The following is a 13592-nucleotide window of genomic DNA, read 5'->3' as shown; positions in this document are numbered from 1 at the left end:
CTGGCTGATTAGTTTCTGAGAAGATTTTTAAAGATTTAGCCTATATAATCCTTCGTTAAACTTTGACCCCCCCCCATTGTGGCCCCACCCTACACCTGAGGATCATGATTTTCACGACCTTGAATCTACACTACCTGAGGATGCTTCTACACAAGTTTCAGCTTTCATGGCCGATTAGTTTCTGAGAAGAAGATTTTTAAAGATTTACTCTGTTTATTCCTATGTAAAACATCGACCTCCCATTGTGGCCCAAACCTACCCCCAGGGGTCATGATTTTCACAAATTTGAATCTACACTACCTGAGGATGCTTCCACACAAGTTTCAGCTTTCCTGGCTAATTAGTTCTTGAGAAGAAGATTTTTAAAAATTTACTCTATATATTCATATGTTAAACTTCGACCCCCCATTGTGGCCCCAACCTACCCCCAGGGGTTATTATTTTCACAACTTTGAATCTACACTACCTGAGGATGCTTCTACACAAGTTTCAGCTTTGCCGCCTGATTAGTTTCTGAGAAGAAGATTTTTAAAGATTTACTCTATATATTCTTATGTTAAACTTCGATCCCCCATTGTGGCCCCACCCTACCCCCGGGGGTCATGATTTTCACAACTTTGAATCTACACTACCTGATGATGAATCCACACAAGTGTCAGCTTTCCTGGCTGATTAGTTTCCGAGAAGAAGATTTTTAAAGATTTACTCTATATATTCCTATGTAAAACTTCGACCCACCATTTTGTCCCCACCCTACCCCGGGGGTCATGATTTTAACAACTTTGAATCTACAATACCTGAGGATGCTTCCACACAAGTGTCAGCTTTCATGGCCGATTAGTTTCTGAGAAGATTTTTTTTAAAGATTTACTCTATATATTCCTATGTAAAACTTCGATCTCCCATTGTGGCCCCACCCTACCCCCGGGGATCATGATTTTGTAAAATTTGAATCACATTACCTGAGGATGCTTCCGCACAAGTTTCAGCTTTCCTGGCTGATTAGTTTCTGAGAAGAAGATTTTTAAAGATTTACTCTATATATTCATTTGTTAAACTGCGACCCCCCCCCCCCCATTGTGGCCCCACCCTCAGGTAAGCTAAAAAGATTAAGTTAACAATACAATAAGTTGTTAAAGTTGGTTTCTGGATAAACAGACTTTGAAAATTTTCTTAATATTGACCAATTTTTTACTTTTTTAATCTTTAGTTTTTAAGATCTGGGTACAAACATAAAATTGTGAGCAAATCTCTGTATCTTGCTTATAATTCGAAGCTTAACACTCAAATATGGTTAGTAAATAGAAATTGTAAACAATTAAACACAAGAAACATGCACTATAACAAATAAAGAACACGATTTATTTTTTTCGAAATGAATCAGATATACACATGTTTATACCTACATATTTCTGTCAGCGATATCAAACTCTATTTAAACTGAATAAACTCGAAAAAATGCCGAGCATCTCAACAAAACTTATTGCATTAATCTACCATTACGCAAAAGATAATGCCGAATTACCGATAGAATGAATTGTATTTCAGTACTTTTTTGATACATCAGATTTTGCTTAATTTGCGCAGGTAAACAGTTAACTGTTTGATTTACCGAAGTCTCTGTTTGATTTGATACGTAAAAATCACGAAATACAGACGATAGTTCCCAGGTTACAAAGCATAAATAATGAAAACGAAACGAAAATTAGAACAAGCTAACACTAACGTCATGTGTGAAAACGGTCAACGCATTGAATAATTTAGCCTTAATCTACTTCACAAAATCGGCACCAATATATTTTGCATGTTTCAAAAATTTCCCTTCATACGCGAACTGTTGCATAGCCAGCAAAGTCATCATAGTCAGATCGGCCCTTTTTCGTATAATGTCATGGCTGCTTTAAACAAAGAACCTCGTTTTAGAAGTATGGAATACGAGTCTTGGTAAAATGGGTATGCAAACCCGGGCCGTGGCAAAATAAAAGCCGGGGCAGATCGGCAATCGTCAATTCCAAATACGCATTATTTTGCAGCAATATTTACAGCGAATACAAATATACTGGTCCATCAAATATCCCGAAATTTTAATGAGATTGGCAGATTAATACCTGCCAATCTTTTGTTTTGCTCAGGCCAAGTCTTGCCTACCCATTTTACCGTATGCCGGGCCCGAAGCTAGTAAACTGATTGAAACACGCCTTTCCTTTATTATTATTTTCGTAATAACTCAGATTTGAAACAGAATTAGCACTTAATTTTTGCAATTTATATTTTCCTTCCCATAACGATAATTTATGCTAAACTACGTTGAATTGGACTCGGTAGTTCTTGAGAAGAAGATTTTTAAAAATGCACCCCCCTTTTTCTACAGTTTCAAGGTTTTCTCCGCTTTGAATACAGATCGGACTTTTATTTCTGCAATTTATATTCGCCCTCCCATAAGGATGCTTTGTGCCAAATTTGGTTGAAATTGGATAAGCGGTTTTAGAGAAGAAGTTCAAAATGTAAAAAGTTTACAGACGGAGGGACAGATGGACGACGGACAAAATGTGATCAGAATAGCTCACTTGAGCTTTCAGCTCAGGTGAGCTAAAAATAACACTTGTATGATAAACAAATCATTTATTCACTTTCTGAGACAGTGATTGACTTTTTCTTGTGTTTGTGTTTTTTGTGTTTTTTATGTTTTTTCACTGAATGTTTTGGTGAGCCAGGCGTAGAAGATGTGATATTGTTAACAGTGTCCCCATTTGTACGAACTTCCTTATTTATCTCTTCACAGTAAACAAGGCCACTTGAACTATTCTCTGGATTCAAAATTTGTTCATTCTCTAGGTTGTTATTATCAACAGAGTTTTCTTCACTACTTCTTGCTGCTGGATTTTCTATTTCCATGTTTGGTGCAGATCCTGACCTTGACCTTCTTTTTTTGTCCAATCTTGATCTACTTTGAGACCTACTTTTAGACCTGGATTTTTTCTCTCGCTTCTTTCCCATTTTGCTTCTGCTTCTTGATCTTCTGTGTGATCTACTACGTGACCTTCTCTTCCTATCTATCCTTGACCTTGAAGTTTCGACCGACCTGCTTCTTGACCTTGACCGTTTGCTTTTCTTTCCTGACTTTACACGGGACCTTTCCCTGGATCTGCTTCTAGACCTTGAATATCTAGACTTATAGTGTTCATGTGAATAGTATCTTTGGCTTTCAGACGATCTTGACCGTGACCTCCGAATTCTTCTTGAACTTGACCTATAAGATCTTGAGGGAGACCTTGACCTAGATCTATGCCTCCTTGACCTTGTACTTTCGGTTGCTTCATAAGAATTATCCATATCAGCACTCCAAAATTCATTATTGGGATTTTTAAACACATGTAAAAAGTTGCAATTTCTTCCTTTGGGACATCTTCCACTCCGGAAAAGTCCTTTAAAATAATAAAACAAGAATGATTAACTTACGAATAATATGACACATCTATATTTTTAACATCATTTAAAATTTTATAATTTATGACCTGATTCTAAACACTGTTTATCAAATATAAAACTAACCACAAATAGCAGATTTCCACTTCTTAATCTCTACAAACTGACAAGATATCTGTTTTCCTCCATAAAATCTTCCATTCAGATTCATGAAAGCTTCTTGTGCACTGTTTTCACTGGAATAAAATGAAGGTGTAGATTTTCTGTCCATTGAAAATAGAACATAAACTATAAAAAATATTCTGATAAACATACCTTCAGAAGAAATGAATAATCACAATACCCTCTAAATTAAATACTAAAATAGTACACAATGTGGAACTATATGACTGATAAGTCTTTACCTTTTAAATGCATGTATATTGGTTGATTTAATAAACATGTAAAAGAAACTTTGCTATTTATAGCTTGAAAAATTAATCCCATCTAATGTGTGGGTCATGAAGCATTGAATGGTGTATATCCAGATGATTCAATTGAACAATTGCAAATTATCCACCTTTTGTATTGGACATAGACGTTTCCACGGAGATGGGGCTCGTAGTTGTTGCAGACCTTGACCTGAATCAGTTTTCCATAGTTCTTGAACTCTGGTACGATGTCATGATAGAAGTCCTGGAAGTTCTGATACAGTTCTCCATCATCATACTCCAGTGTCACATCTACAACAGCAAAGCACAGCTAATTATCTACCGACCTTTCCATCCAAGTGTATTTGAAAGAGAGAGTGATGCAATTATGCTCTTTCAAAAGTATATTTTAATCAGGGATAATGTTTTCCTATCCAAGTGTTTTTTTGATGGGAGAGAGGATTTAGTTTCATTTTTTTAGTACATGACATTAAGATTTCTTGAAACTTTGACACAATTTTACTGTTTGGTGGTAGGTATGGTTACCTGTTGTGTCAAGGTCGTCCTTGAGTCCTTGCTCCAGCTCAAAGTGGTTGTACATGCTGTGGAACAGAAGAGTGTTGCTGACCTCAGGATGGGGATGTCCCCTTGAACATCTGGACAAGTAAATGAGGTATAAGTGAATACATTATTCAAATTCTGACCATCATTCAATAAAGTCTTTCTTTGGGACTTTTTTTTCTCTAATATTGATTATTCACTATGTTATGGCTATTTCTTCTAATTATGAGATTTGTTCATTGTTTCAATTTTTTTTTTTTGGGGGGGGGGAGAACAAAAACAACAAAATTGTCTGATCAATGTGTTCCTATTGATTCCATGTTCATCATCAATTGTTTTCGTTATTTTGTTTCATTTTAAACATTTCAAAATGCTGGCCATCGATTTGAAATTACAGCAATGCCTCATAAGAAGTGATAAATGTCACACATTTCATTTTTCTTCATCATTTCTTCTTTGATTTTCTATTTACATATCAATAAGACACCTCCAAAAAATCCTACAAAGCCTTTAATTTCAACACCATTTTTACACTGTCCAAATACTGTATATCAGGTTTTTTCCGCGTCATGTTTTTTCCGCGAATCAGAGCCTAGAACGGTAGAAAATTTTTTACGCGAATCAAATTTCCACTATTTTAGAATCTCGTTGAAAATATAATTTATGATTGTTTAAACCTGTGAGGTAAGAGGGTAAAAGTATCTAAATTGTCGCTCTTTCGGACAATGAAACCATATACACCATTTCCTTAATGTGACATAATTACTGATAATTATTTTCAGAGACACAAACAGTCATAAATAAATAGATCATATATACATATACCAGTAGCTCAGGTATAATTAGACATCGGTTTATGCAAGGAAAGCGACCGTTTTAATTAATTAGCTTGTCAATGGATTATTAAATAAACAACGAGGCTTACAAATCTATTATCTGCCGCTTGTCCTCCGATCTCGCAATTTGTACCTCTAACAAAACTAACTGAACACAGTTCACCTTACTTTTATTTAACTGTTTACTTTATTAGGAAAGAGAGAACTCTATTACAAAAACAAAATTTTGTATCAAATTTACACTGATTTATTTTTCGCGATTCGGAAATCGTCGCGAACATAGTGGAAATTGGATACACGCGGAAAAAAACTGATATACGGTATACAAGATAGCGTCTCACAAACTGATAGATGAAACCATTTATCTGTATACGACTATACCTGTCTCCAAATCGACAAGTTCCTGTTTTGGAGAAGAACATACAAGTTTCTCGCTCCGTTCCAGGTATGAGAGTTACCATAGGGTTGTGCCATGGTTCATCCTACAAAAAATACAAACATTGAGATATCTATAAATCTGTTATGATAACTTCCTTGTAGGAAATAAAAATTAAATTTCAAACCTTCCTAAGTAAAATTTACACCACAGAAATCAATTAAAGCAACCTTTTATTGCAAACATGTTCACATTTTGATTCAAATGGGATCTTAAATTTCCTTTAAAATATTCTCTTTAATTAATAATGCATTCTTGAATAGCCAACTTAAGAAAATATATTTTCAGTTAAAAGAAATGACCATCTTTAATGCTGACAAATAATTTGGCGATGTATCAGATATTTTACCTTGTTTTCATTGGCTAAGGCTTCCTTCAGAAGCTCCTCCTACAATATACCATGATGGCTAACACATATCATCATCTGATAGACGAGGTTAAGTCATCTAAAACATATTCTTTGTAAAAGGTCAACCACAAAGTATTATAACACGTAACTTCATACAAAACAGTCTAAAAAGTAAATACATGTTTAAGTATAGGAAAACACTGTAAACATGAATGTAAATGAAAGTTTTCATCTATACATGCATTTTATTTTATCAAAGCAACAACTTTCAGTGTAATGTGTAAAGAACGAACACTTTTTCAAACACAACTTATTTATGTTATGCCATTTCATTCGATATGTAAATAAAAAACTACCTTCACTGCCATTATAAAATTCAATATGCTAATAATCAATGTTTCTGCATCCAATATAAATGTATGTCATGTTTATGCTGGATATAAAATTGTATATTTGCTAATGCATGTGGATGGAAAATGAACAACATCCCAAAATGATAAATGTAGTTTTTGATCAGAAAAAGATACACAATTAGTGGCAAGCACCTGGACTTCTCCTCAGCTTTCTGGTAGTAATTTTGTTAAGGATTGATTTTTGTATTTTGTTTACTAATAACACAGACACGTATAAATCTCATGTACTTTGCAATCTCCCAAATTTGTGCTTCTGCATTTTCACAAATGCATAAAAATATGTTTTGAAAATCTCATATACTCACTTGTTGTTAATTTTAAAAATGATCCAATAAACAAAAAAATAAAATGAAGTAATATAAAATGATGTAAAAAAAACCTGCATTGTCATCTACAAAATAGTGGGAAAAGAATAGAACACAATGGTTTTGCTGAAGATAAATTAGAGGATATCTTGTTACTCTCCCCATCACCTGCTTCTCTTTCTTCTTTTCTTTCACTTCTTCTTCCTCCTTTTCCTTTCTTTGTCTCTCCTCCCATTCTTCTCTTATTTTTTTCTACAAATGTTATTTTTATTTCAACAGATACTGCTATACAAAATATGCAATGTCTTAACTGAACTAGAAAAAAAAATTGACATTCATGTAAAAAAAAAAAATATTTATCATCTACGGTAATTTTCCTTTAATTAAAACTTTGACATACAAAAATAATTATGTGAATTGTTTTCAACTGTCTTTTTAATCTTACCTCAGTTTCTATTTTTTTTTCTCTTTCCCTCGCCTCTCGCTCCTTTTGCATTCGGAATTCCTCCTGAGCCAGTCGTTCCCTTTCCTCCCACAGCTTATTCATGTACACCCTCTCTGCTTCTTCACGCTGCTCCATGAGAATCTCATTCTCTTCTTTCTCTTTCAGTCTAGCTTGATATGTTGGAGAGTTTTCTTTCTTTTTTTTTTCTAAAATAGGAAGAAATATTCATTTTATATATACTGATTTTCAAAATAAATTGATTTACTGATAGCAGTAGTCTTTTTAAAACTGGTTATAAAAAGAAAAAATTAAACAATAGTACAATATACATGTATTACAAAATTGTTCAATTAACACTGAAGGATAAAAAGACTGCAAATTAAGATGAGGGATGAAAGGACTATAATGATTGTGAGAATTTGGTGGAAGAACCAAGCTGATTGCAATGTTCCATTTATGGTGGCTATTTCTAACAATCTTGGGAATTATAAAATCTTTTAAATCTAAAAAGATACTGACCCATGTCCAATTCTCAACATCCTAGTACCATTTCTCACAAGTGCATCGGTAAGTTATTTTTCATTTTCAAAATTATGTGGTGATAAAATAATATGGAATGACAACATCGAACCCAGGACCCTTCAGGTAGTAGGTTAACCCTTTAGCTCAGTTGGTAGAGCATTGGTTTTAAACTGAAGGGTCCTGGATTCAAGCCTATTTGTGGACATTCCTTACTCTAGCTATAACATTGGCGCCCAACAAAATAACCCACGCGGAGTAGAATGAAGAGCCATATGTGTGAGTTTTCTAAGTGATAAAAATCTCAAAATACAGGAGGGAAGAATCTAACAGATGTGTATATAAGCTCAGTACTGCCACACTTCTACTAACGCTAGCTATTGGGTTAACTCTTTAGCTCAGTCGGTAGAACGTTGGTTTTTAAACTGAAAGGTCCTGGGTTTGAGCCTAGTTGTGGTCATTCATCCCCAATACAGTGCAGCACAGTGAGAAATGGTACTTGGTAAGAATTGGTCTTAATTCAGTCGAAATTAAGATATAATTCAATAATTTATAATAATGCCAATTGTGAAATCAAACCTTCTTCTATTTCTTCTTGTCTTTTTCTTGCTTCTTCCTGTCTTTTCAGTCTTCTCTTTTCTTTCTTTAGAAGGGCTTTGCGTTCCTTGTGGCTAAAATATTACAGAAAAGTGTAAAAACTCGGCTGAACGAACCTGCCATCGAAAAATTTTGCATCACATAACTATAAAACATTGAGAAGAAAGAGCACTTGTTATCAACCAGTCGACAATGTAACCACGGGTCAAGCATATTAATTGAGAATTTCTATACAATGTTCAACCTTAAGTTTCTGTTGCATTGTTGTAAGTTTAGTTCAATCTCCTTAATTGATTCACTACATGTGCCTTCCACCTCTTCCATCCCCACACAGATTTTGATGCTTGCTTTCATTCAAGCGCATTCGTTACGCAGATTGATCTATACACAACCTTTGATGACGTTTTTCTCAAAACAGAGGAGAAGACGACACACAGCTGATGAGAACTGTGCCAAATTTAGAACAGATAATTCTTTTGTTCAGAGAGTTTTGGAAATTGCTGCTGTCTTGAAGGGTTTGTTGCTGTAATCATTACTCAGTTTATTTATAGCCAAAGAGTATTTAGATCAACATTGCATAATACAATTATAATACATTTGGTAAACATGGAATGTTTTTGTATCAGGATTTACGCTTTACGCATGTTTACGTCTTGGTGACAAGATCGAATATACGTGTATGTATTCATTCATGAATTTTATGTTAGGCCATTACTGATTGGTATATATAAATTAGAATGTAATGAAAAAATTTCATTGATAGCTGATTGAAAATGCAAAATACACTCCATAAATATGTATATATGATTGATGCAGTGGTGGTATGAGGGAGTTGCTGCAGTGTACGAGTGGTTGTTCGCCAGTAGTCCAATGATCAGACAGCCTTCTCCCCAGAAATCTGATGGCAAACTGCCAGTATTTGTGTTTCCATCATCATTGAACTTCTACTCGGATGATCAGTCCTCTCACAAGCAGGTGCTAACATTGTACAACCCCTACGAATTTCCGCTGAAGTTCAAAGGTATGTAGAAATTATATTCATAGAGCTAGCTGAATCATATAGCATCAGATCAAAAATATAGAACGTGTAGAATAGATTTACATGACTCTTGTAAATATTTATATATAGAATTTACCTGTTTACATACTACTTTGTTCTTCAATCTGATCTTTTAGTTCTGATCTTTTAATTTCTTTGGAAGACATGTATATGTTTCATAAATAGATCTACTGTAGTGATAATTTTTAGAAATTGATATTTTAATTTTTCATTCCAGTTTTATGTACAGCCCCTAGAAAGTACACTGTTGTTGATTCAGAGGGAACGATCAGGCCCCACTGCTGTGTAGACATGTATGTATAGCAGCATTCTTTTATGCAAAAGATGATCAGAAGGATGTTCACTTCAGTTGAATTCAAATTTATGCTCTAATTGTATTGCATACAAGAGTATTTGAAGATTAAAATTTTGTTATTTTTCATTTGAACTAGAAATTAAGAACATAAATGATATTTATGCCATAGTTAAAAAGAGCGTGTTATGTTACATTTATTTAGTACAGTGCATAACCATTAAAATATTAATGTTTATGTATTCACATAATCTTATGTCTTCAGTGAATCACGGTGTATTTAGTTTTTTAAGTAAGAAAAGAAAAAAAAAGAATGATAGCTTGTAATGATACATTAATTAAAAGCTAAAACAGAAAAACTAAGGTAGGTTCGTGACTGAACTAAACTTGATGGATAGAAAGTCTTACAATGGGATTTTACTTGTTCATTTGATGCATGACAATTAAGGCCTGCATAAAATACTACCCTGTATACCGGTAGATATGATACTGGTACGTAAATAAACCCATTGAAATTTGTTTACGGTTTTTATATTATGTAAATTATTAATATAAAAAGAATGCTAATTTGACAGAAAACTGTCTAAGAATGGGAAGAATTTAAAATCTTAATGCTCTTCTTTCCCAGGAGTTTTTGTGATCCAGCAATTCCTTTGATGTGTATATATTAAATATGTCATAAAGATACATTGCCTGGCAAATTAAAATACACCATATACTGAATGTATGTCCAAGTTATTAATACATGAACTACACCCATGTTTTTTTTTTGTTTACAGTGTTGTGCGGCATTTAGACATCTGTATCAACAATGAAGGAGTGAAAGACAAACTACGCATTCAAGTCACGGAACATGGAACAAAGAAGATTGTTGGTAAGGAATTTTATTTACTGGTAGCCGAGCTGAATGGAAATACCAACATTGAAAAGGGATATACATTAAAGTGGTATTTTTCTCTTATAATAAGATTGTCATTTGGATGTTGTAGGTAAGAAGGACATTGTGGCAGTCCTGCTGCCAAAGAAGGAGACCTCACAGCAGCCGGAGGACAACTTCCAGTCCTTGAGTGGCTCTACTTCATCCGAGTCTCAGCCTGGTACCCCTAGCAGAGGTAAAGAGCTAGGTTATTCTATAACTTTTATCTTCTTCTCCAAGACTGTTTGATTAATTCAGAAGTTTACTCTGGGTATCTCGAACATCATCGTTGGACCCCCCGGGTTTTCTGCTAAGCAGGGTAATGGATAGAAAACCCATGGGATCCGACGATGCTCAAACATTGATCTATCAAATGCAGTAAGTGTTGAACTTTGATAATGTTTTTCAAACATCAGTATCTGGAATGCAATGGATATATGGGGAAGTGAGTTCGAAATCCAAACCACTGTTTCTTTATGTATTTTATGCTCTATATCTCTAAATTTCAATATACCTTAGTCTCATTAAGTTTGAGTTAATTACAGTTAAACTTCATGATCTCGAACTAGACTGTGTAAAAACTTCGAGATATTCCAGTATTTGAGATATTGAAGGTAAAATGCTTAAAAAATAAGTGGTTGGGACTTACAAATCACCTCGACATATCCTTTGTCTTCGAGATTTTAAAGTTCAACTGTATGTTGCTTGTACAGTAAAACTTGTTTAGTACAAACACGGATATAGCAAATTCTCAGATAAAGCGAAGTTTTTTTGAGTCCCCAGTAAAATTTCAACAAATCTTTGCAAACTTTACAGTTATTACGAATTAGGATACAACGAATTTACGGATATAGCGAACTGAATTTGAGTTCTGTAGGGGTAAATAATAACAAAATTAAACACTTTTATAGCAAATTTCTTTACAATTTAAAAAAGTTTGCACTGTTTGAATGAATTTATTTTCTTATAAATTTTTCAATTCACAATCCGATCATTAAAGGTATCAAAGTAATGTATTTTTAGTTTTAGCCTCAATTAGCAAAAATTATCGTCTGGTGAAAGAAAACATGATTGTTTATAGTGAATCTGCTATAGTTATTATTGCGAATTCGTTATACAGATATAACAAATTACGGATATAAAGAAGTAAGTCCATTGGTCCCTAGGACTTCGCTATAACCGTGTTTTTACTGTATATCTTTGCATGTAAAGGTACACTATTTGTAGCATGGCATTGATTAACTTGACATCTGTTCTACAGCTACATGTATTGACTGGTATAAATTTCATCAATTTACCAGTTCCTTGACAGTTTTTCTTTTACTTTGAAACTTTTACTTTTAGATATTAATAGTAAATTTGATTTATAAAGTTTATACATTTGAATGTGAAACAATGAAAGTACATTATTTGCTTCCGATTTAGATTTATATTGAAGTAGATAGTTAACTTTTTCAGTATGACAATATTAACTGTGACTTTTTTTTGTAGCCATCAGGCCCGGGGATAGAGGACAAGGTGGAGGGGGCCCCAGTCTGATAGTGATCTTTACTGCTGTGTTCTGTATTCTGGCCCTGATGCTGCCCCTCAGCGGTGAGACAGGGAGTCGGCTACCAGATTATCTCCATCTGACAGTGAACCAGAAAATGATTGCAGCATACATTCTAGGTATTGCTGAAAAATAGTAGGAGGTCATATTTTAAAATTCAATTAATGTCATATACTCTCACTCTAAACATTTAGAGCAAAACTGTTGCTGCCCTATATGGTACCAGTACATAATATGATGTTGATTTTTACAATTGTCATCAAGGGATACATTTATACATGTATGTATAAATGCATGGTATTTCCAATATGATTGATTGAGCAGAGCTTGTACCCCACCTAAAAACACTGAATTGAATACACAGATAAAGTACATTTACAAAAGTAATGAATTTTGTCAAATATAGCTATCCTTTTAATTTCAGGCCTGGTAACCATGGTGATTCTACACATATGACCAACTGCTATATTACGTACATTTACCTGTATTACTGAAACTTCAACAGCCGCCTTTGTGTGTTAAAAAATACAACATGTATCTCAAAGAAATGCCCAGTGTAATGTAATTTGTAATTACATATAACTTAGTGTAATCAGTTTGTTGCACTGTTTCTTGCTTTTCTATGCCTTCTTTTTACATATCATAATTTATTTGGGATCCTAAGTCAAGCTAGCTGCAACTTGTTGCTTACAGAGGGAGAAAGGAAAAAGGGGCAAGACATGAATACCATGTGATAATGGTGTGAATGTGATATGTGTGCTTATGTGAACTTTTGATTGATATAAAAAAACATGGTGATTACCTCATTTACATTTTAGTCCTCATTTCCATGATTCAGTGCAGGTTTCATCAGTTATGTTTTTACTGTAATATACTTATATAGTACATGTACCTGTATTTGTTTGTAGATATGTTATAGTCTGTATACATGCATGTAACAAGCCAGTTGAAGCCCTTATTTATTTTCTAAATATATATATTTGAAAATTCATCCAATTGTCCATTACATTTCAACAGCAATAGTTCTTTTTTCAGATGGAAAGATTGAGCATATTTTTTCTCCACATTTTGTTGAAACGATAAATTTACTGTGTTTATTTAATTTTTCATGTTTATGAGTAATTGTGATTTTATTTCTTCACTTGAGTAACGTGTATAACATTATGAAGTGTGCAATAAAAGACTTGAAGTACATGTATACTTCACTGGATTAATTCAGGAAAGTAGCATTCGGCTCAGGTGAGCTAAAAATCAAAGGGGGTGAAGGCCAATATTTCTTTATCTGGTAGATATGGCTAGTCCGAAATGTCTGACGTTTTCTTGGCCTTTTTTAACGATTTTGACCTTTTACTTGCCAGAAAAACGTCGTTTTTCAGGCAAGTAAAAGGTCAAAATCGTAAAACGGTTTTTCTGGCAAGTAAAATATCAAAATCGCTTAAAAAGGCCAAGAAAACGTCAGATTTTCGGACTAAGATTAG

The 13592-nt window shown here is 33.8% G+C and overlaps 2 protein-coding genes across 4 annotated transcripts; one reads left to right on the top strand and one right to left on the bottom strand.

The window, feature by feature from the left end:
* Positions 1 to 2602: 2602 nt before the first annotated feature.
* LOC128181347 (U2 small nuclear ribonucleoprotein auxiliary factor 35 kDa subunit-related protein 2-like) lies at positions 2603 to 8736 on the bottom strand. Of its 2 annotated transcripts, XM_052849712.1 has the most exons (11): positions 8542 to 8736; positions 8280 to 8371; positions 7182 to 7387; positions 6905 to 6988; positions 6019 to 6057; positions 5615 to 5715; positions 4383 to 4492; positions 3986 to 4148; positions 3553 to 3662; positions 3095 to 3425; positions 2603 to 3016 (listed from the first exon to the last, which is right to left on the bottom strand). In XM_052849712.1, exons 1-11 carry the CDS (start codon positions 8649 to 8651, stop codon positions 2623 to 2625), a joined length of 1740 nt encoding a protein of 579 aa, XP_052705672.1. In that variant the 5' UTR covers positions 8652 to 8736; the 3' UTR covers positions 2603 to 2622. The 2 variants fall into 2 exon arrangements, with proteins under 2 accessions (XP_052705672.1, XP_052705671.1); XM_052849711.1 differs by having other exon boundaries at positions 2603 to 3425.
* Positions 8674 to 13312, top strand: LOC128181349 (motile sperm domain-containing protein 1-like). 2 transcript variants are annotated; one of them, XM_052849714.1, is made up of 7 exons: positions 8674 to 8812; positions 9114 to 9318; positions 9575 to 9650; positions 10429 to 10523; positions 10639 to 10761; positions 12057 to 12233; positions 12539 to 13312. In XM_052849714.1, exons 2-7 carry the CDS (start codon positions 9168 to 9170, stop codon positions 12568 to 12570), a joined length of 654 nt encoding a protein of 217 aa, XP_052705674.1. In that variant the 5' UTR covers positions 8674 to 8812; positions 9114 to 9167; the 3' UTR covers positions 12571 to 13312. The 2 variants fall into 2 exon arrangements, with proteins under 2 accessions (XP_052705674.1, XP_052705673.1); XM_052849713.1 differs by lacking the exon at positions 8674 to 8812 and adding an exon at positions 8844 to 8974.
* The last annotated feature ends 280 nt before the right edge of the window (positions 13313 to 13592 follow it).

This window comes from Crassostrea angulata, chromosome 4 (assembly GCF_025612915.1).
Source record: "Crassostrea angulata isolate pt1a10 chromosome 4, ASM2561291v2, whole genome shotgun sequence".
NCBI lineage: Eukaryota > Metazoa > Mollusca > Bivalvia > Ostreida > Ostreidae > Magallana > Magallana angulata.
Note: the sequence above shows the minus strand (reverse complement) of the source record. Positions and strands in the feature narration are given on the sequence as shown.

Bases quoted from the DNA above. Each gene is read 5' to 3' on its own strand.
- LOC128181347 (XM_052849711.1), bottom strand. From the start codon at position 8,651: ATGAAAGCAAGCATCAAAATCTGTGTGGGGATGGAAGAGGTGGAAGGC. The intron at 8,372-8,541 runs GTTGAACATTGT...GTAATATTTTAG, and splicing joins CAATGCAACAGAAACTTAAG to CCACAAGGAACGCAAAGCCC. The intron at 4,493-5,614 runs GTATAGTCGTAT...TTACTTGTCCAG, and splicing joins ACTTGTCGATTTGGAGACAG to ATGTTCAAGGGGACATCCCC.
- LOC128181349 (XM_052849713.1), top strand. From the start codon at position 8,909: ATGTTTTTGTATCAGGATTTACGCTTTACGCATGTTTACGTCTTGGTG. The intron at 9,319-9,574 runs GTATGTAGAAAT...TTTTCATTCCAG, and splicing joins ATTTCCGCTGAAGTTCAAAG to TTTTATGTACAGCCCCTAGA. The intron at 9,651-10,428 runs GTATGTATAGCA...TTTTGTTTACAG, and splicing joins CCCCACTGCTGTGTAGACAT to TGTTGTGCGGCATTTAGACA.